The sequence below is a fragment of the Pseudorca crassidens genome, chromosome 8, assembly GCF_039906515.1.
Source record: "Pseudorca crassidens isolate mPseCra1 chromosome 8, mPseCra1.hap1, whole genome shotgun sequence".
Lineage (NCBI taxonomy): Eukaryota > Metazoa > Chordata > Mammalia > Artiodactyla > Delphinidae > Pseudorca > Pseudorca crassidens.
Window position 1 is genome coordinate 75,463,042 of NC_090303.1, and position 21,240 is coordinate 75,484,281.

Below are 21,240 nucleotides of genomic sequence, written 5' to 3' on the forward strand. Positions count from 1 at the left end.
AAACTATAGCTTGTATTTGCTCTGATTGCTGGATTCAATATTTTACTGTTTATAAGCAAATGTCATCAGAGATAATCCCAATCCTCAGAAAGTTCTAGCCTTGCCAGTGTTAATGTACGGGTGCATTCCCAAACTCTGTCCCCTGCCCCCGAACCCCTTCCGTGTTCAGCCACTCTCTCAATATGGTGTTTCAGCCTGAAGGAATTTTCTGGAATGGTCTCACACTTTTTTTAAACTTAAGTATCATTCAAGCAATAAAATAGAACTTTATTCGTTCAAACTGAATTTTTAAAAGCTCCATTCCCAAGTCTGGGAAATGCATGATGAGATCAGTAGCCTTTTAGAGTTAAGGGCTGAGAAACTGAGAATTTCTATGCTACGTACTAGCTTTATGTACTCAGACAAGAAAATCAATCTCTCTGGGCCTCAATTTCCTTGTACATGAAATGAGGATAAACATAAATACGTATCTTAATTGGGCTGCTGTAAGGATTACAGGAATTTATACTTGCATTGTGCTGTAAACAACAGAGCCTAGCACAGAGTAGATGCTCACTGAAATTAGCCTGTACCCTAAAAATCACATGGACTTGACAGCAATAAAAGACACTGCTCTTAACATGGTATCTGTCACTCTCTTATAAGCACATCAATTTGTTCCTAAAGAGAAATGCAATCAGAATCTCAGCAATCAATGATCAGGACAGACGTCACCACAGGTATCAGAAACATGGCTTTTGATTTTCCTCTTCTTAAACATTTCAAAAAACATCTAATTACTTAGTAGTGGGAGTCACACATGTGTGGCCTGAGGACACAGGACAAAACCATGCAGATTCAGAGCCTGTGCTGTGAAACACTCACGATGCAAAGTCTCCCAACATCACCTCAGTCTGGAACACCCTTACCTGACAAAAGCGCAGTGACCTGCTCTGCTTTATTCGTTCTCATAAAGTCCCACGGGGACTGGGTGAAGCTCTGACCTGCTGACCACGGCACATTTCCTAGTTCAAAAAAAAATAAAATGAAATATCAAGAGAAGCTTAAAAGTAATTCTTCTTATAAGAGTCAATGAACGATCTCCTGTGAGACCCCAAAGGACTCCAGAGCTTAGACTGTCAGAGACACAGACAGACTATGGAAAGGGTCACACAAAGGGTTAACTCCCTCGTACAATTTTTGTGGATGGTCAAGAGGAGACCTTCAAGCTACAGCCTTCTCCAAAGCTGTTCTTACAAGGGATTGAAAGAAACCTGGTGAAAATACAACCAAACATGTCCAGGGTGAAGTTTTCAAGGACAAAGCAGATCATAACCTTTCATGGTTCTTCCAGTGCTTGTTTCACAAAGCCCAAGCACTTTGGATGAGATAACAGGTCCTTTACGATCTGGTCCTTGCCCCACTTTCCAACAAATTTTTGGATTCTAGTAAAAACAGTTAACTTCAGGGGCTCAGAATAAAGCAAACCTTTTCACAGTCTGGGCCCCCTGCTCACTCTTGCTCAAAAAAGGGTCCCAATTCGTAAGTGTCCACTCTGGGGAGGCATTAGTCCTCAGTACTTGTTTCCATCTCTTCCTTCCACAGATCAATTCTCAAATACCTATTCTCAGCACACCTCCAACACACGTGCATACCCTACCTGTAACTCACTGCTTCTCTGTTGCCCTTGGTCCCTTTAATCCAGTTGAGGTTATCAATAAAGTTACTTATATACATACATAATAACAGTGGTGTGCAGGCATGCTTCCTTTTATTGTGCTTTGCTTTATTGCTTGTGTTATTTACAAACTGAAAGCTCTTGACCCTGCATGGAACAAGTCTATCAGCGCCATTTTTCCAACAGCATTTTCTCACTTTGTGCCTGTGTTTAACATTTTGGTAATTCTCACAGTATTTCAAACGTTTTCGTTATTATTATATTTGTTACGGTGATCTGTGATCAGTGATCTCTGATGTTACTACTGCAAAAAGATTATGACTTGCCGAAGGCTCAGATGATAGTTAGCATTTTTTAGCAAAAAAAGTTTTTAAATTCAGGTATGTACATAGTTTTTTAGACAATGCTATTGTACACTTAATAGACTGCAATACATTATAAATAACGTTTATATGCACTGAGAAACCAATACATGTGACTCGCTTTACTGGGGCATTCTGTTTATTGCGGTGGTCTGGAACTGAACCCGCGATATCCCTGAGGTATGCCTGTAACTACCAGTTATCAAGTGGCCACAGCCAGGTATTAAACAAAAGCCTTTACCCACAAAACTCAATGATTTTTAGATCTGAAATGCTTCTTGGGTGCCCCGCACCTCTGGGACAAGAATGAACACCGGAACGGTCAGGCCTTAGCACCCACTGCTCACAGAAGTACCTGGATCTGATGCTGGTGAATACCCATTTGCCTTCCCCAGTTTCCAGATCAGGTGGATGAGGGCTGAGGGTGGAGGGCCATTTCATTCAAAACATAGCCATGAGGACTTCGTTTATTTGACCCCTGGGCAGAACCACACCTTAAATAATACTGCACTTTCTGGGCAAATGTGTTCCTGAGAATCATTTATGACTTATTTTTTTAATGCACTTCTAAAATTATATAATAATTCTTCTGTAATAATTATTTTATGATAATAACAGTGATCCATAAAATTAAGTTGTGAATAATTTGCTTTAAAACCTATTGGTAATATATGTTTTGAAAGTGATTTAGCATATATGTGTGAACAAAATAAAATACTTTCTAATATAATAAGCTGATACATTAATCGCATGGTGAAAATTGCCCTTCCCTCAATCTTGACTATTCTTTTGCAACCTGGTGCTATGGAAAATACACAGGCTTTCCTATAAGACAGGCTGGAATCTGAGTCCTGACTGTGTGACCTCAGGCAAGTTAACTTGTAACCAGTTATCTGTAAATGAGCCTGCTGTAAGGACTCCCTAAGGTCTGTATATAAATAAAGCTCCCAGCACAGCCCTGCCATCACAGGAGGTTCCCCATAGATGTCTTAGCTCGACAGGAAAGAAACTAACCAGGGACAACTAACATTTATAGCACACTTACTATGTTTACCAGAAAGCAAATCTTATCTTTTGAAGTTCTTTGGAGTCCTATCAAACAGAAACAACCAGGTATCACCCTGACTCATCCCAAGTGGGAGCTTTGACTCTATCTTCATTAAAGTGCCTCTTCTAACTCTAGACTTTATTAGGACTCCCATCCAAAGGTAAGGTGTTCATACACTACTGCATCTCTGGCACAGTCCAAGTACAAACTTGGAGCTGTGTTCAGAGCTTGTGTATTAGCAAAGCAGCTGCAATGTGGTTAGTTTCTTGCATTTATCAAAATAGCAAGTGCAATCACAAAGCCTCATCAAGGGCTTTCATGTTCTTTACTCTCTGGATATTATTTGAGGCATAAAAGCATTTTTATACCAACAGGCAACATTATGTAATGGTTGCATTATGAATACTCAAGTTTTTCAGCACCAGCAGCTGCCACAAGTGAGCTTTGAATGTATTTAATCAGTGAGCTGCGTATCAGGTTAGGGAGCCCATGAATGTAAATAAACCCAGAAATTTAACTTTCCCTTCATTGCTGGACTGCTGATACCTAACGTGATGGATCGCACGCTGCTTGCACCGAGGCCAATGCTAGAGTCAGTGGTGCTATTAAACGTCACGTCTTCCAGACTCCACCATCCATCAGAAGAGATTGCTTGGAAATGATTTGTCAGAGCTTGACTCACTGCTTTTGAAAAATCATCCCATGATGTCTGTTTGCGAATATTTAAAGCACATATTGTGTTTTCACATTCAAAATCGTCGGCACCGTAGTTGCCTGGTTGAATCTCACCCACTGAAATCCTTAAGGGTATTTTAAGAGCATCTGTTGGAAGAATGAAAGAATTAGGGGAAAAAAATCCTGACAGGATAAAACCCAGCAAAAATCTTACATAAAACAAACAGATATAAACATTTTAAAAACAAAGCAAAGGGCAGCTATCCTTTTTTAAATATCATCAATTGAATATTCGTCTACTGGAGTAAATTTTAGTCTCCCAATCTCTTCACAGTTTCTTTGGAACCATGTTGCTTGAACTGTTTATCTTTCCTTGTCTCTTTGGCCAGTTCTACTTCCTTGATTCTTTCCCTTCAGCAAGGTTCTCAAATTCTTTCAAAAAGCATCTGAGAAAACTAGAGCCCTCTCTTGACCTCTCTATATCACCTTTTCTCCTCACCTTCATTGATAACATCATGAAGAAGGCAGGTTACAGCTGCGTAGGTCAGTGTGCTTAGGACAGTGGTTTCAGACTCATACAGACCTTGGGCTGGGCCTCAGGGTCAGCTTTCTACTTAGCCATGTGTACTTGGTAAATGGCCTTGATCTCTCTATGCCCCAATTTCTTCCATAAAATGGAAGGAACGTACAATTGAGACGCTATGAAGAATAAATGAACTCATGTTTGCAAGGGATTTAACACACTATTTGTTTAACACATTATCTGTTAACACACTATCTCACAAGAACTAGTAAGTACTTGATAACTGGTGAACAGTGCAGTAGAAGCTTTTAAAATGATCTTTCCAATCTCTCTGTGACACCAGCGGACTGGGGCCCCCTCCCAGGTGGATAGCTCCCCATGTACTTGTTTTCATGAACTGAATTATATGCTTACCAAGAGCCACTTGTGTTTAATCCCAAATCTTCTATGTCTGTTGAACTCATTACTGTAATTAGTAAATTAAATATTCCACATACTGATGAAATGAGTTACTATTCCTATGAAAATCAGAACACTTTTGAGACTGAACAGAGGAGCTGCTATAAACAAGTTTTTAGTGAGATATGGATGAGACAACTACATAAAATTAGAAAAAAATTAATTATCTCTAGACAGATACTGCCTTTAGTTTGCTTCATAAATATGTTTACGTCCTCAAACAACAGAAACCACAGACAAAGCATTAAAGACGTGGTTTGTTCAAATAAGGATACGCGGCACTTCAATCAGCAGAACCACATCAATATAAAGAGCTTCACCTAAACGCTGATGAAAGAATTACCTGGTGTGTTTTAAATGAAAATGAAATGTTTAAAAATATTTTTATGATCCTCTTCTTAAACTGACTTTTTTCCATGAACTGACCACCTACTAGATTTTATTTTTGGTCTTCATGTTACTTAGCAGCTTGTGACACAGCTAATCTCTCTGCTCTCTGATACACTCCTCCTGGATTTCCTCACACCTCATTGGTCACCCTCCAATGTTGTTCCTTTGCTGGTCCCTCCCCTTCTTCTAGATTTCTTAATGAGAGTCTTGCAAGGCTTGTTTCTCTTAGTTTTTCTATCTGTGTTCACTGCCTTCGAGACCTCATACAGTCCCATGACTTTAAGTAGCATCTCTAGACAGCTGACTCTCAGATTTATAAATCCAGCTCATACTCACTCCAGAATTCTTGCTGACTTGACATCTCCTACATAGATGCGCAGACATCTCAAATTCATAATTCAGAACATAACTCCTAACCTTCGTTAGCAAAATCTGCTTCACCCACAGCCTTCCCCTAGACAGCTGATGGCAATGCCATCCTGCCAGTTGTGGCCATCCTGCCAGTTGTTCAGACTGAAAACCCTGGAATTATCCATGAATCCCCTCTCTCGTACCTCACACCCAACCCATCAGAAAGTTGTGTTGGCTCATCTTTGGCTACATCCAGAACCGAAACGTCCTCATTTACTACAATCCTGAACTGAGCTGTCATTACTGGCTCTCACCTGGAACACTACATTAATGGCCTAACATTAGGCCTGTGACTGCCTAGTTTTGTCTTTTTTTTTTTGACAAAGCAGCCAGAGATACCATTAAAACGTACACCATTCTTAATTAGGAACATTGCCAGGGTTGGCCTTTTACAATTAGTATGAGATTTCTTTGATGTTATCTTTTCTTAATAGTTATTTTAAAAAACTTTTTATTGGCGTATAGTTGACTTACAGTGTTGTGTTATTTAGAAGCTCACTTATGTTTACTAAGTTGATAAAAGCAAAATTTAAAATGAGATAGCTAAAAAAAATAAAATAAAATGACAGCTAACAAATGTCTTTTTTTTTTTTTTTTTACAGGGTAGGAATACTTACAATGTTCCTGAATTAAAAAATGACAAAAATTCTTTAAAAAAAAATGTACACCAGGTCCCGTCACTCGTAAGCTCAAACACTGAAATGGTTACCTTAAGTCCCAACAATGGCCTACAAATTCCAATTAGATCAGGCTCAATTCCCATCCCCTCCTGCAACTTCTCTGACCTGTTTTCCTACTTTTCTCCCCTCACTCGTTATAACACAGTCACTCTGACCTGCTTGCGGTTCCTCAGACACAACAGATATGCTCCTACCTGTTAGGGCCTCTGTCCACTTGATGCTCTGCCTGGAAAGTTCTTACCTGAGAGATCTACAGAGCTGCCCCTTCCTCGCCTCCAAGTGTTTGCTCAGATGTCTTATCAGTGAGGCTACCCTGTCTATCGTTTTAAAAACTGAAACCCACCCGCTCACTCTCCATCCCTCTTAGTCTTTTCCATAGCACGTATTACCATCTCACATACCATACAATGAATTATTGCTTATGTTTATTGTTCACTTTCTGACTCAATGTTAGAATGTAAGCTCAAGTCCAACTACTGATACAGCTGGCTGGCTGGATGGACTGAGTGATAATCCTGATATAAGAGGTCACAATATTTCATCTGATCTAGCACTCCATATTCATAAACCCACAAGTGAACTTTTCATAATGTTCAGAAGTATATACTCTTAAAGATGGAAGGGACCCAAAAGATCATCAGTTATCTTCCTAGACAGGGAGGCAACCAGACATTGGGAGATAACTGACCTGCCTGCCTACATTCGTATGATCAGCTAATAGCACACTAGACGGCCACGATTTCTCATAGCTTCCTAGCCTCATGCCTAGAAAGACAATCTAAGTCAGAAGAAAAGAGCAATAATTATTTAAAAGCTGTCCAATGTCAGTCAAATACAAGGAAGACCTAGCATTATTTCAATAACAATTAATTCTGTAAAAAGCCATTCTATGTGGAAAAATATAATTACCCCATTTATAACCAACTAAGTGTTTTTGTAGCAGCTAAGGTTCAAAGAAGGTTAAGAAGAGAGTGAGAAAACTGTAGTTGCATTAATATCTTTCCCACAGTCCTAGAGGCCCCAGCAGTGTGGACGTAGCATGAGCAATGCAGCTGCAAAGGGCACTCACTCAGATTCTCCAGCAGGTGCTTGCAGTCATCAGTGGCGACATCATGTGCAGTCCGATTACACTTATCTCTTTTTTCTGGCTCCAGCCCTCCATGCCTACACAAGACTTGTAGGCAGTTCTGTAAAGACACGAACTCCATTACCTCACATCCAAGTGAATAAACTCAAGCGAAAACTCCAAGGGAAAATTCAGTTGCCTGTAGCAAGCAAATCGGGAATTCTCAGCCAGAAAGCTTCTTTCTTTCCCAGCAACCCAAATACACAGATTAATCTAAACACTGTCTCCAAATGAAAAGCAAACAGTGCTTCATTTACATGTGATTCACAGGATCGAAACACTGCTCCACAGAACAGCCTCTTAGGTTTCAGGAGAAAAAAATTAGCTTACTAATCACTCAGTTTGCAGAGTGAAATTAAGGAAAAAAGACTTCAGCAGACAGTATCCTTTTGCTGTAATTTGGAAATATAAAGCAAAAAGACTTCTGCTACAACCAGATGCACCTTGCTATCGATCAGGCACTGCTTTCCTGGTCATGCAAGGGCTGGGCTCCAATTGTAACAAGTCTGTCCCAGAGTCCTTGTAAGCACATATATATTTGAGATCTTACACTGTCTTACTTTATTTATTTGAGAAATAGGTGTGAACACCATGTTGACTGAAGTGTTAGAAAAACATTCTCAATAGATATTGAAGTTAGGTGCCCTCTCTTTTTCAGTTTTTTCTTGTGTTGCTCCAGGAAATCTCCATTTAAAAAATATCACTAACCTATGAACTGAAAGGTCGCAGTTTTCCAAAATTTTTCAATTCAAAGTGGTAGGCAATTTATATGCAAACATTTTCAAATAAGGAACTGCACGGCAGGATATTACATCAGGACATTTATCAAGGAACTCTGCTATTTCAACTTCTACCACTTCATGATTTGTCTGTTGATTTCCCACCACAGTAAGCACAAAACTGAATAAACCAGAAACCATGAAAGGGAACTAACAACCAAAACAAGCACTGTCCTTCTCTTCACTCCCGTACACACACACACACACACACACACACGCGCTCTGGGCTGACTTCCACTTCTGACAACACAGTAAACTACGCAGTCTGAACAGCTTTCTCTAATTGTGCTGTAAAACACTTTTTTTCTGTTTTGTAAAACATATGTCTTTCTTACTGATGTATAATATCCATATAGAAAAGTACACAAGTAAGTGTGCAGCTTGAAGAATTATCACAAAGTGAACATACTTGTGTAAGGAGCACTCCGGAAGCCTCCTTAATGTTCCATTTCAATCACTAGCCCCTCCCCTTCTCCCCCCAAAGGCAGCTACTACTGTGATTTCTAAGATCAGAGATTGACTTAGCCTATTGATGAATTTTATATAAATGGAACCATATTACAGATACACTTTTATATTTGGCTTCTTTTCATTCAACATAATGTCTGTAAAATTCATCCATGTGTTAGGAACAGTTATAATTCAATTCGTTCTTTTTAAAAATTACTGGGTGGTATTCTATCATATGGGTATACCATAATTTACTCATCTATTTTCTTGTTGGTGGACATTTGGGTTCTACTATAGACTTTCTGGTACGTGTCCTTTGGCGGACACATGTACATATTTCTGTTGGGTATATGTACAGACTTGGTCTTCTGGGTCATGGGGTATGCACATGTTCTGTACAAGTATAGACTGCAAAGAGCTTTCAAAAGTGGCTATACCAATTTCTACTCCCACCAGGAGTATACTTGAGTTCCAGTTGCTTCATATTGGCCCCAAAATATATTTTAAATCATGAGTTCACAAGGAAATACAGGAAATCCCTACGCGTCAGAAAGAAAAAGAGTAAGCTGAGACCACCAGTTAAGTGAAATTGGAACAGGAAGCCAGTGCTGGTTTGAGGACAAAGCCAATATAGGGAATCTTTTTGGATGCTGGGAGGATGGGAAACTAGGCCTTGGTACCTGCACAATGGAGCCGCCGAGCCAGAGGACCTTTGAATCAAGAAAATCTGTCTTCTGCAAAGGGACTGGCTTGGACGTTGGTTTCTCACTGCTCAAGTCGGAGGGATCTTCTCTAACAATTGTAATCAAAGTCTAGCTTTCACTGGTCTGGGGTTCAGGTTTAAAAACAATCACTAAGCCAAGAAATGAACTGAAAACTAAGTCAAATACATAAATTTTTTGTCCAACTGTTATTACTAATTTGTACAAAATCAATAAATGTATAAAATATTTAATAAAATTAACTCTAATGAAAGATTTAAGTAGAATGCAATCTGAGCATTAAACTCTATGAATTCCCAGATGATAAGAGATAAAAATAATACATTTATTACACAAGTTAGTACTTGCAGCAAAAGCAGGTAAGAGCCAAAACAGACCGGGGGGTGGGGGAGGTCCCTGCCAACATAAATGGTTTTATCTACGAATTTTGGTAAATCATTTAACCTTTTCCTGCTCAGTTTCCATATCTGTGTCTCAAATATCTGTATTTCATAGGGCTGTTACATGACTTAAATGAAAAGATGGGTAAAAAGCTTTTACATTCTTGGCACGCAAAACGTTCTCAATATTTATTAGCTGCTGTTTTTGTTATAATCATCATAATCATCACCAGTTAGAACACAGCCCAAATATTCAGTTAAGTGGTGAGGAATTACAGCACATCAGCAAACGTCATAATTCTAGGTGATGGTACTTCAAATTACAAACAGAAATGATAAAAGATGCAATCAAAATCTGCAAGATTCTTTAAAGTCTGACCTATAAAGTGGGTTGTGTATAATTTTTATTACACTCAGGTAGGTCAGTAGGCAATAACATAAGCAGTAGCTTTCTCTATAAGGAAGCAAGAAATGTTGGAAAGATAGCAGGATAACGCGTATCCAAACAGGGTCACAGCTGTGAGTTCCACAGCACTATGCTGGGCTCCGTGGGGAACACAAAGAAGATGAAAACTTTACCCAACTGACACTGAACAACACCAGCAGCTACAGTAACTACTGGAGCACACACTAAGCTCTAGGCACCGTTCCAACACAGCACAAGTATTTAGTGCTCACACATCCTCACAACTTTATGAAAGAGATACTAAGCACCTCTGTGCCGGGCGCTGTGTTAGAGCCCAGGGTTGTGACGACGAAGATGGTAACAGTTTCTGCTTCTCCAGCAGAAACGCAAAGCATAGTCAAGAGCCACGGGGAAAATGTGCCCAGAAGAGGGGGCTATTGAAGTGAGGAGAAAGTTCTACTAAGGGGAGGGGGAGGAGGTGGGAAAGGCAGAGCAAAGAATCTAAGCTCTCTCCTTGAAGGGTGGGCTTCGAGTGAAGAGAACACTTGCTGTGATGCTAGTTGCTTCTTCTGGAAATGGATTCTCAGGGGACCTAAACTGGGCAGGCTGTTCCAAGGGATGCAGAGCAAGAGGTCTAGATGAATGGGTCTAAATCAAAGTGCTGTTAACTATGATACAGATACATGTGCTAGAGCAGAGACTTTATTTTTTAATTTATTATTATTTTTGGTCACGCCGCACAGCTGAGGGATCTAAGTTCCCCGACCAGGGATCGAACCCGGGCCCTCAGCAGTGAAAGCGTGGAGCCCTAACCACTGGACCACCAGGGAATTCCCTAGAGCAGAGACTTCAGAAGGCAGTGGCTTAGGCTTCAACTTCTGCTTCCACTCACATCCCAATCACCAGAACTTAGGTAGGTGTCCATGGTCACCTGCTACGGAGGCTGGAGAACGCAGTCTTTATTTGGGTGGTCAAGAGCCCAGCTGAACTCTGAGAGGCCCGTTATTGTAGAAGAGGGTAGAAAAGATGTTGAGGGACAATGAACCACCTCTGCCAGGGCCCTTTAAGAGCTGCGAAGCAACGTACCAGTGCCAGGGAGAATAAGCTGAAACCCCAAGTCCAAAGAGCTAGAGATAAGATCCTAGTCAGGACAGGGAGCTGAGGGTCTGACACCGGGCAAAGGAAGTGGGAGGGAAAGCAGTCTGCAAATGCACAGGTAGGGTCTGGCACACGTGCTGGGAACAACTTGGGGTGTGGGTGTGCTCACTGTTTTGCAGGGCAGGGGAGATGGAGGCTATCACAATGGGAAATAACAGTATGAGGAAGCAGGCAGACTCAGGGGTGAGATGAAGACAGCTAGCGTCAGCTGTGAAGGGCTGAGTGCTAGGGAGCCTCAATGTCTTTCTGGAGGCATGAGGATATGTTCGGGTAGGAAACACCATGATCAGCTCAGTTCTGAAAACCAACTGGTACATTTGGAAGACATACAGAAAAAGAGAGTGACAGAAAGGAGACCAGTTAAGACAGAACTCTCATAAAATAGCCCATTCACTCACTGATTCAACAAACATTTAGTACTTGTGGGCCAGAGACTGCTGAGCACAATATATACAACGATGAAAAGTGATTTTTTGGAGGAGATGGAAAGGGAGGGAGGCATACAAATAATCACAGTAAAGAACAAGCTCCCTAAGTGAAGTGTGAAGAGATGCTCTGGGGACCAATGAACTCCTGGAAGCCAAGACTTAAGCTGAGATGTTTTCCAGGCAGGGAGGGGTCAGGACAGAAGAGGCCATCTGAGGTAATGAGAAGAGCAGATGCAAAGGCAGGGAGAGAAGAGACAGCACAGGATGTCTACACAACAGCCAGCAGTGCAGGGCCAGAGCAGAGAGTGCATGAGGAAAGGAGACAAGTGTGCTTGTGGAGAGAGGCTGAGGCCAGATCTGGACGGGACTTGTCTGTCACGTAAACATCTGGCACTTATCCTTGAAGCGACTGAAAGGTCACTTCTCCTTGTAAAGACGAAAGGTAAGTTACATGACCAACTTCCTGTTGGGAAGGCCCCTCTCAAGACACTGTAAAGGAGCTGGAGAGACTGGAGATGAAGAGATCACAGCAGGGCCTACACAAGTCCAGACAGCCCATGACGAGGGCTCCCCAAGGGACATTTAAAAAAACAGACTTCCCTTTGTTTACATGTTCATTTATAAGGGAATAAAATCTAGAGTTTTATCAATCATTTGAATTCATTATCTTAGGAAGATGGAGCAATAAACACAAATGTCAGGTGATGTCAGTGGGTTGAGAGGAGGAACAAGAGATGCAGCCTAAACACGGGAGCCCAGGCATGCATCCTCATGGAGCTGTTTGGTGGAAGTAAACATGAATATGGTCATCACTAGGGGTACCATATAATTGGCTAAACTGGGACACTTTTAAGAGTAAAAAGGGACACTGTTAATGGTTACATTGGGATGATGGGCATAAACAAGGACTGTACTGGGCCAACTGGGTTATCAAGGAGATGCCCTGTAAAACCGTGGGCGTCCTGGATAAGACCTTCCTGAATGGACTCAGGACATGGTTAGGTGGGCTAGAGAGAAGATTCTGGAATCTCTATAGATTATATTCTGGAGACCAAAAAGATCATTCAAGAGGGAAAGTAGAGAGCAAAAGGAGGAAAAGGGTCAAAACCAGACCCATGAAAGGTGTTAGTGGAAAACACCAGAAACTGTATGTCTTGGGTGAGGGGTGGAGCAAAACTCTGGTTGGCCAAGTTTATGTGAGAATCCTTTAGGATTCTGTGAGTCATTGCTGTTCAAATTAAGCAAGGATGCAATACTCTGCACTGAACACTCTGGAATGAGAGTTTTAAAAAACAGCTTTCCCTTTATCTACACACAGTCTGACCTTTTCGAAAATAATTTTATAAAAATTAAGGGAAAAAAATTATCATGCAGAATCAAAAGCACAGATTTCTATTTATCATCTAGTCCCAAAGACTTGGTCCAACATCACAGTTATCCTGTCTTTGTCTTCTCCTAGCCAGGTACCCAACTCTGTGACAAGGAAGACATTTAGGGACTCCTATCATTTTTTTTTTCTCTTTGCAGCCATGACCTAGGGAGAGAAGATCTAAATCCTGGGGCTCCATGTGGGCCTCTGTGCTTAAGACACATACCACATCCAGACTATCCAGTCAGATGGATGCTGGAGGGTGGGAGGGAATGCCTGACACTCGCCTGGCTAAGAGGTAAAAATGCATCCATCAGTCCACAGTTCCTACACACTGTGAGGATGGCGTAAAGATGGCAACAAGAAGGCCACTGCCTGACCAGAGGACTGTGGGACTGCCTAGAGATGACCTCTAGGATGGTGGAAATAAATGTCTGGAAGACAGGTAAAAAGCCAGGTGTGAGATCTGGGTTTGGGAAGAGTTACTGTAGAAGCCACAGTTAAAGCTGAAAGACTGGATAAACTCTTAAAAATAGGACTAAGCAGGGGCTTCCCTGGTGGCGCAGTGGTTGAGAGTCCACCTGCCGATGCAGGGCACGTGGGTTCATGCCCCGGTCCGGGAGGATCCCACATGCCGCAGAGCGGCTGGGCCCGTGAGCCATGGCCGCTGAGCCTGCGCGTCCGGAGCCTGTGCTCCGCAACGGGAGAGGCCACAATGGTGAGAGGCCCGCGTACAGCAAAAAAAAAAAAAAAATAGGACTAGGCAGCTAGGAAGGAGCATGGGAGTTGCTGAGGGTTAAAAAACGAAAGAGAAAAACCAGAAAAACAAAGAGAAAGCCTGGTCATCAAATTCAGAAGGGAAGCAAGGAAGGAGCAGTGTTCTAGAAGCTGAGGAGGAGTCTGCATTAGAGTCAACATGTTAAACAACCCAGAAAGGCTGAGTAAGAGCATGAGTGACAGGAAGCCACTGGCTTGGGCAATACGTAAGCTAGAATTATCATCTACTCAAAACACATAATCCGCCAAATAAAGAATCTGTTTGAACGAGAGCTTCAACAACTAGCCGCTCAAATCCAGACACTCTCCCTAACCTATTTCTGCGGCAGGAACTTGACATGTCAGAGTTCTCATGACAGAACACAGAGTTTCACTAAGAAACTCTTCTATCCACTCACCCTAAGTGATGAAAACAAGTTTATCCTCAGTGATGAGTTCAACTTCGGAGCAGTCACAGACCAGCTTTAGAGAGAGCTACTCTTGTTACCAAACACTAAATGGTGATTTGCATAAATTGCTTAAACATTGGGAAAAAGACCAAGAACCTAGTGGAAAAAGGACTGATTTGGGAATCTGGTCTTCTATGAATTGACCTTGGGGAATTAGTTACACTATTTCCCAAAACTTAATTTTTTCATCTGCAAGGCAAGGCAGCTGGACTAGATGAGCTATGTGTCTTCAAGCTCTGAAATCCCACTTTTTTTTTACATTGAAAAACACATGGAAACTGAAGTCATCTTCTTGGGTAACAAGGGTACTACTACCTTATGCGGATTGGACACATATATGCTATTGCAAAGAGAAAAAAACATACACCTTTTAAGCTCTACTTGTGTTCAGTGTAGAATCTCTTCACCCACACAATGATTAACTCAGAACTGTCATTTACTTTTTCAGAAAACTGGTCTTAGCAACTTAGTTGTGAATGGATTACCTCTATGGAGCCAGCCAGGATATAAACACTGTATTAGGCAAAGGATGAAAAATATTTTGCAATACCCATGACTGACCAGGAAGGCAGGCCGCACAAGTAACGAAACCAGGCATTCTGGGCTTCATTTCCAACTTCTATCTATTAAGCCCTCCAGGGTTTAAATATCCTAGCCATAAAATGAAGAGGTTAGCCTGGAAGATGACATATCTACTCCAGGGCAAAAAAAAAAATCTATTATTTTAATTTATTATTTTTCTTTGCAGTGTGTGGATGTGGTCAGTCACGTTCACTTTCTAAAACCTCTCTCTTCTTGTTCAAAATTTATCTTAAGCTTCTTAACATAAGAGAATACAGAGAGAGTCATATTACACGTGAGAAAGAAATCCTATTTCCCCTTACTCAACGATGACAGAGCATCCACGTTGCCAGGGGCCTGGGAAGCCATGAAGACGCCATCCTCGGCTCTAAAAACACCAGGACTTATGAGGAGTTCATAATGAAGGAGTTGAGTGGCAATGCAAGCCCCCCACCCTTGCAGGGTAACTCACCCTGGAGAGTGGGCTCCTCTCTCTGCCTAGCATCAGAGGGTCAGTGGCTGAACATTCTAGATCAGTGATGCTCAGGTTTTGTTTTTTGTTTTGCCTTTTTTTTTTCTTGCCTTCAGGTTGAGTGCATGAACAACCTACCGCTGTCAGTAACCTCTTGCATTATCCTCAGATTTTCTTGAAGGGGGAAGTAAGTTGAGAACTACCCCTTCCATGTACCTTTCCTCCATCAAATGAGATTCACTGTCTTAGATTAACTATGCATTTTCAAATTTAAGCCTTCATATTTTCCATCTTTGTCTTCCAAACACTTTTATGTCAAATGTCATTGCCTTCCATTCAAACCAATATATATATATCAAGTTCACAGAATTTCTGTAGGTTTTTTCTTTTAAGGATAAAATAGGAGTAAACTACTACTAGCAAGCAATACCTCCACGTTGAACTGAATCATGCCTTTTTCTCACTAAAAAAAAACCCCAAAGTCCAAAATGAACAGCTTCTGCTCTAGATCATAACAACAGGAAGTTACCCAACCAAGAGCTCCAAATGCACATTTCTAGCTATTTCCAGATATCTCCATCTGGTTGAACATATCCCAGAATTAAATTCAGCATGCTTAAATCCACATTCTTTTTTTTTTTTTTTAATTTTATTTATTTATTTATTTTTGGCTGTGTTGGGTCTTCGTTTCTGTGCGTGGGCTTTCTCTAGTTGCGGCGAGCGGGGGCCACTCTTCATCGCAGTGCGCTGGCCTCTCACTGTCGCGGCCTCTCTTGTTGTGGAGCACAAGCTCCGGACACGCAGGCTCGCTCAGTAGTTGTGGCTCACAGGGCTAGTTGCTCTGCGGCATGTGGGATCTTCCCAGACCAGGGCTCGAACCCATGTCCCCTGCATTGGCAGGCAGATTCTCAACCACTGCGCCACCAGGGAAGCCCCACATTCTATCTTGATCACAATGACGCCTCTTCTTTTCTCTTTCTGAGAATGTCACTATGATCCTTCTATTTAGCTCGCTCATTTCCTGTATCTAATCTGTCTTCAATTCTTGGACATTTGTACTCCGTGATCTCTCTTAGTATTTCTACCACTCCCATCATCTTTCACCTAGTCTCTCCCCTGCCACCAATGTTTTCATAATCCCCAGTCTTCTAAATGTTATTGCTAAGTCAATAAATGTACACTACAGAGCTGATTCTTTTGCTCCTTTGTACAAACCCTTTCAATGGTTTTACTCTGACTAGTAAATAAAGCTCAAACTTCTTAAGACATCACTGAAGGCCGGTGCCATACTGTGGAACTTCTCACTACTCTTCATTAGCTCAGGTGGAGCTGTTACCCACCTCCCTACTTCTGGTCTGTTCCTACTGCTCCCTCCATCTGAACTACTCTCCTCTCCAGTGATGGGTGACAAATTTAACCCACCCTGCAAGACCAAAATCGTTTCCATCTCCTCCAGAATGAGCCATTCCTGAGCCTAATATTCCGCAACTCTGCTCTCTGAAATACGTGCACTCTCTTCCAAAAAATAAAAATTTGCATTTTTGTACTGTTCCAACCACGTGTCTATTACCCTTGTTTTAAATTTTTTGAACTTCTTTTATCCTACACTTGTCTTGTATCTTGCACCCTTGCCACTGAACTAGGAGTTAACTAATCGCATAAATGATTCCTGCAAATGTTAGCTGACACAATGCCTTGCACTCAGGAGCTTCCTGATAGATTTTCATTGTTAAAGCAATATTATTGCTCAAGTGATTTAAATAGAAAAAGAAGCATGAATGGATGGCTTACTATTTCATGTTATTTCCTTAATAATCAGAATCTTTCTCTCTTCTAACTGATGAGTGAAATCTAGAATGCCCTCTTATGTATCATAAGACAGCATAGGTAGGGCTAGTGAGGGAGTTCAGAGTACAGGACATGTGTACTTGAATCCTGGCCCTCCCTCTAACTCATGGCATGGTCTTGGTACGGAATCAAACAACCCTGTGGATTCTATCAATATCCAACTTTTCCTCTAATTTGACATGAGATAAAATGTCTGGAATTACTCCCACATCTGTTAACAAACTCCAAACTGATTTTTGTGATTAAGTCACATATACGCTTGGCCGTAAATATCTGCTGGACAAAAAAATGTTGGTTTGTACTGGAAGCGGATCATCTCCTGCAATGGTACTGCTCAGTCCCCAATTATACAGGTGAAACACACTCAGTCAATAGCAGACAACTTCGCCACTCATCAAATTACAACTGTGTAATGAGGCCAGCTGCTACCAGACACACCTTAAAACCTTTTGAAGCAGCAATATGGGCAGCAGTCCAGCCTTTGCTGTTGGCGTGGTTGATGAGGTCTGCAGGAACAACAGGCTTGGATGTGCCCTCACGACTCTCTTCTCCTCCGTCCAAGTCAAAGACGCCCGACTCGGGCTCCTCGTGCAACGAGTTTCCACGAGCTGGGGCCCTATGGTACATGAGAAGCTTGAGGCTGTCCACATTACCAGTGTCCACAGCTGCATGAACTGGTGTCCAGCCATCCTGAAAATAAAACGACCGGGGGAAAGGGTTGATTACAACATCAATGTTGAGAACTGTGTTATTTAAAGTTCACCTCTACATGTTCTTGGGCATGGACCACTGAGCTGGGAAAATCAGGCTTCCGATCCTGAATATCATAGATGAGCTAAGTTCTCAGACCACTGTCAATTAGTGTATTTTCCATTGCTATGACTCGTGTTTGCTATTTGGTAAGAATTTCCTCTTAACAGTTGACCATCTGGAGTGAACAGGTACTGCCCAGGATGGTAACTAAGCATTATATATGGTAAAACAAAATCTCAATTTAATATTATGAAAGAGAATGAACTTTAGCATAAAGATTTTTTAAATTTATACGCAAATATAAAGTTACCAGTACTGTACTAAATGAATGCTGTTATAAGCCAGTTTTACCTACAGGGAAGAGTCCTAATTCTAGTTATCTTAAAATTTTATGCCACTGATTTCAGAAGGAAAGATTCTAGATAACAGGGAAAAGGCAGACATAAAGGAAAAACAAAGTCAAGTAACTTCATGAGATACCTATCAGCCTCTATGGAGCTCTCTGTGACTGCAGCTGGATATTGATAAATGCAAGCTTAGAAAATGCTCCAACTAAAACGCTTGGGCCCATTCTCTAGAACATATTCTACTTTGAAGCCTCAACTGTCCACTTAGCTGGTTGCTAAAGCAGACTCACAACTCTTTTCTAGCACAGTGGTTCTCCAAGTGTGGTCCCCTGACCAGCAAGCAACATAAGCACCACCTGTGAACTTGTTAGAAATGTAAATTGTTGAGCCTCATCCCAGACCTACTGAATCAAAAATCTCAAGGTTGGGGCCCTGCAATCCGTTTTAACAGCCATGTGGGCAACTCTGCTGCACTAAAGTTTGACAAACACTATTCTAGGGGAAATCCTGATCCCCTCTGTAGTCTCTCATTTTTATATAAAGATAGGTCTGCCTTCTACTCAGGTATCCACCTTCATTAGATTTTTAAGACTTTCATAAAAGAATTGAGAATTATTTCGGTGATACGTATTTAGGCTTCATTTTATTTTCCCTTTGGCCTATTTTTTTCATTTCATTAAAAAAATAACAGGGAGAAGAACAGACAATAAATGGTAACCATCTACATTTAGACTGAGTCATCTGATCACTTGCTAAAGCTCTCACTGAATGATGTGGCTTTTTCTCTAGTTCTGTACTTCATATCAAGGGAATCGACTTGGCTAACAGCAGACCATGGCTGGGCAGTAGCTGGAGTACCATATAGTCCTCCGGTGTACCCCAGGCAGATAAAGTGTTTCATGGCTTGTTCTTTGTTGGGCTGTAGATACCTTTACATGGGTATCAGCCTTAATTAGGCAACAGAGTGTAAGTGTTCCTGACCTTCCTTAATTTATATTACAAAGGCCATGCAGTTACTTCTGAAAAATTTAAAATCTTTCATTCTCCTTTGATTTCTTATTAAAAATCATGAGAAATAATTATTCCCTTAAGATCCTTTATCAATTCTGCTATTTATCTCTGTACTTTGGAGCCTCTGTACTTCTAACGATTTCATTCAGCTTATCAACAACTAGCTTGAGGGCATGGATTTCTGTGTTCTCTAACTTATAGGATGTGACTTTTTATGTTGAACTACTTATTTTTCATTCAGATAATGATGTAAAATTCATTCCTTTTTCATATGTAAGGCAGAATTTTATAATGAATGTGTAATAACACAGATTTCTTAAATAAAATATATAAAACAACATGAATCTGGACTATTTTCTCAGATTTTAAAAAAATAAATAGGAATTATATTAAAGAAAAAAAGCCCTTGCAATAGGACTCAATGGAAAATGTCTATACCTAGCTTATATCTCTGGTTATACCATTAATTGTTTGTTTTCTTCTGATAAATTAAGAAAATCCAAAATCTAAGAGTGACCTTAAAGTAGGTAATGCACCTTTTTATCCTAGAAAATGTTAAGGGTGTTTCCTATGAAATGGATGCACAGTATAGTCAATTCTCTATTAACAGAAGAGATCCAAGGTTCAGATAACCTTTGGAGATTAAGATGTCTACACTTGTCTTTCCTCAGGAATATCCTGGAGGGTAGTGATTATTACACTTTTCACATTCTGGGAAGCTGAAAAAAAATAAATAAATAAATTCCTGATCCTAGTGAAGAGTGGGCTCCGTTAAACCCACCAGTCCTTAGATGGGCCCCCACTGGAGAAATGCATGCCAGTGTACGAAGGCTTATTTCTTGGTCCTTAAATCTATCATGATAGGTTGATGAAGACCAGTTTGGGAAGCTGAATTGAGAAGTTTGTTTCAAATGCATTTCTGTGTGGCTGAGCCAGAAGTATTATCCAAGGACTCTTCTGTGGATCAGACTCCAAATTTCTTCAGTTTCCAAGTCCCTGACTTCACCTGTGCACCCTGTACAGGAGGTACCAGAACTGTGTGGGATGGAGTCAACAGCTACCTCAGCCTGTTAGGCTTCATAGTGGGTTTCCATACACAGTGCTTCAAGTTCTGACTCAAATTAGACAATGACCTTGAACTCTGTGAGGTGTTGCATAATCTTAGCAACAATAAACGTCAGTCCTGGGAAGAACAGTGAGCACAAATAACCTTCCTCTAAGTACTGGCAATGGGCACTGTCTTGCCACAAACTCCCTCCTGTTTACACATACTACAAATGAGCACTACTGTGGATAGTGACGACGACCTCGATGACAGCTGACCTTTGTCCATTGCTTACAGTTCCCAGGCACTACACCAACTACCTTTAAAAAGAAAGGCTAATGAACAAGCTTCTAATAATGAGATGCTCAAACAAATAAGACAATGTCCTTACCCAATATCCTCAAAGCAAAACAAAACAAAGCAACTGTATTTCGAGCTGTAGAGTTTGGAGACGTATTGTAAATTATAGGACAAAACCCAACATACAGGTACTCACTCTGGTTTTTACACTTCGGTCAGTTCCAGCTTCCAACAAGAGTTTAATACATTCTTTATTTCCATTTTTACAGGCCAGGTATAGAGGTGTCTGTCCTCCATCAGCAGCATGATTAATATTAGCATCATATGCAATTAATAATTCTACACACCTAAATGCAAGATTATGATTAATTACATACAAACTGGGTTTGATTTCTGAAGTACCACCTGACCAAGATATTAAATAGAGAAAATAATGCTAGAGCAATTCTGCATCTTTATTTACATGAATTATTAAATATATGTATCAATTATTCCTGGTCTTATTACATAGATACTGTTTTTAACAAGCCTGGGAAGATGTATTTTAACTACTCTCATGAAAATTTAAAATAGCAGCTTTGATCAAGTGTGAATACGTGGTTTATGACAGTTCTCTGCAACCAAACTGTGAAAGTAGTCCTTGGAATATGTTTA

The 21,240-nt window shown here is 40.8% G+C and overlaps 1 protein-coding gene across 2 annotated transcripts in view; it reads right to left on the reverse strand.

Annotated features, from left to right (window-relative positions):
- The window catches only part of CTTNBP2 (cortactin binding protein 2), a 154,496-nt gene that overhangs the window by 44,080 nt on the left and 89,176 nt on the right, over positions 1–21,240 (reverse strand). For both annotated transcript variants that reach the window (XM_067746820.1, XM_067746821.1), the window contains 5 exons: positions 20,783–20,933; positions 17,569–17,820; positions 7,275–7,392; positions 3,614–3,889; positions 909–1,004 (listed from right to left, as the gene is read on the reverse strand). In XM_067746820.1, coding sequence (XP_067602921.1) covers positions 909–1,004; positions 3,614–3,889; positions 7,275–7,392; positions 17,569–17,820; positions 20,783–20,933 — 893 coding nt within the window. The remainder of the gene's footprint in view (positions 1–908; positions 1,005–3,613; positions 3,890–7,274; positions 7,393–17,568; positions 17,821–20,782; positions 20,934–21,240) is intronic.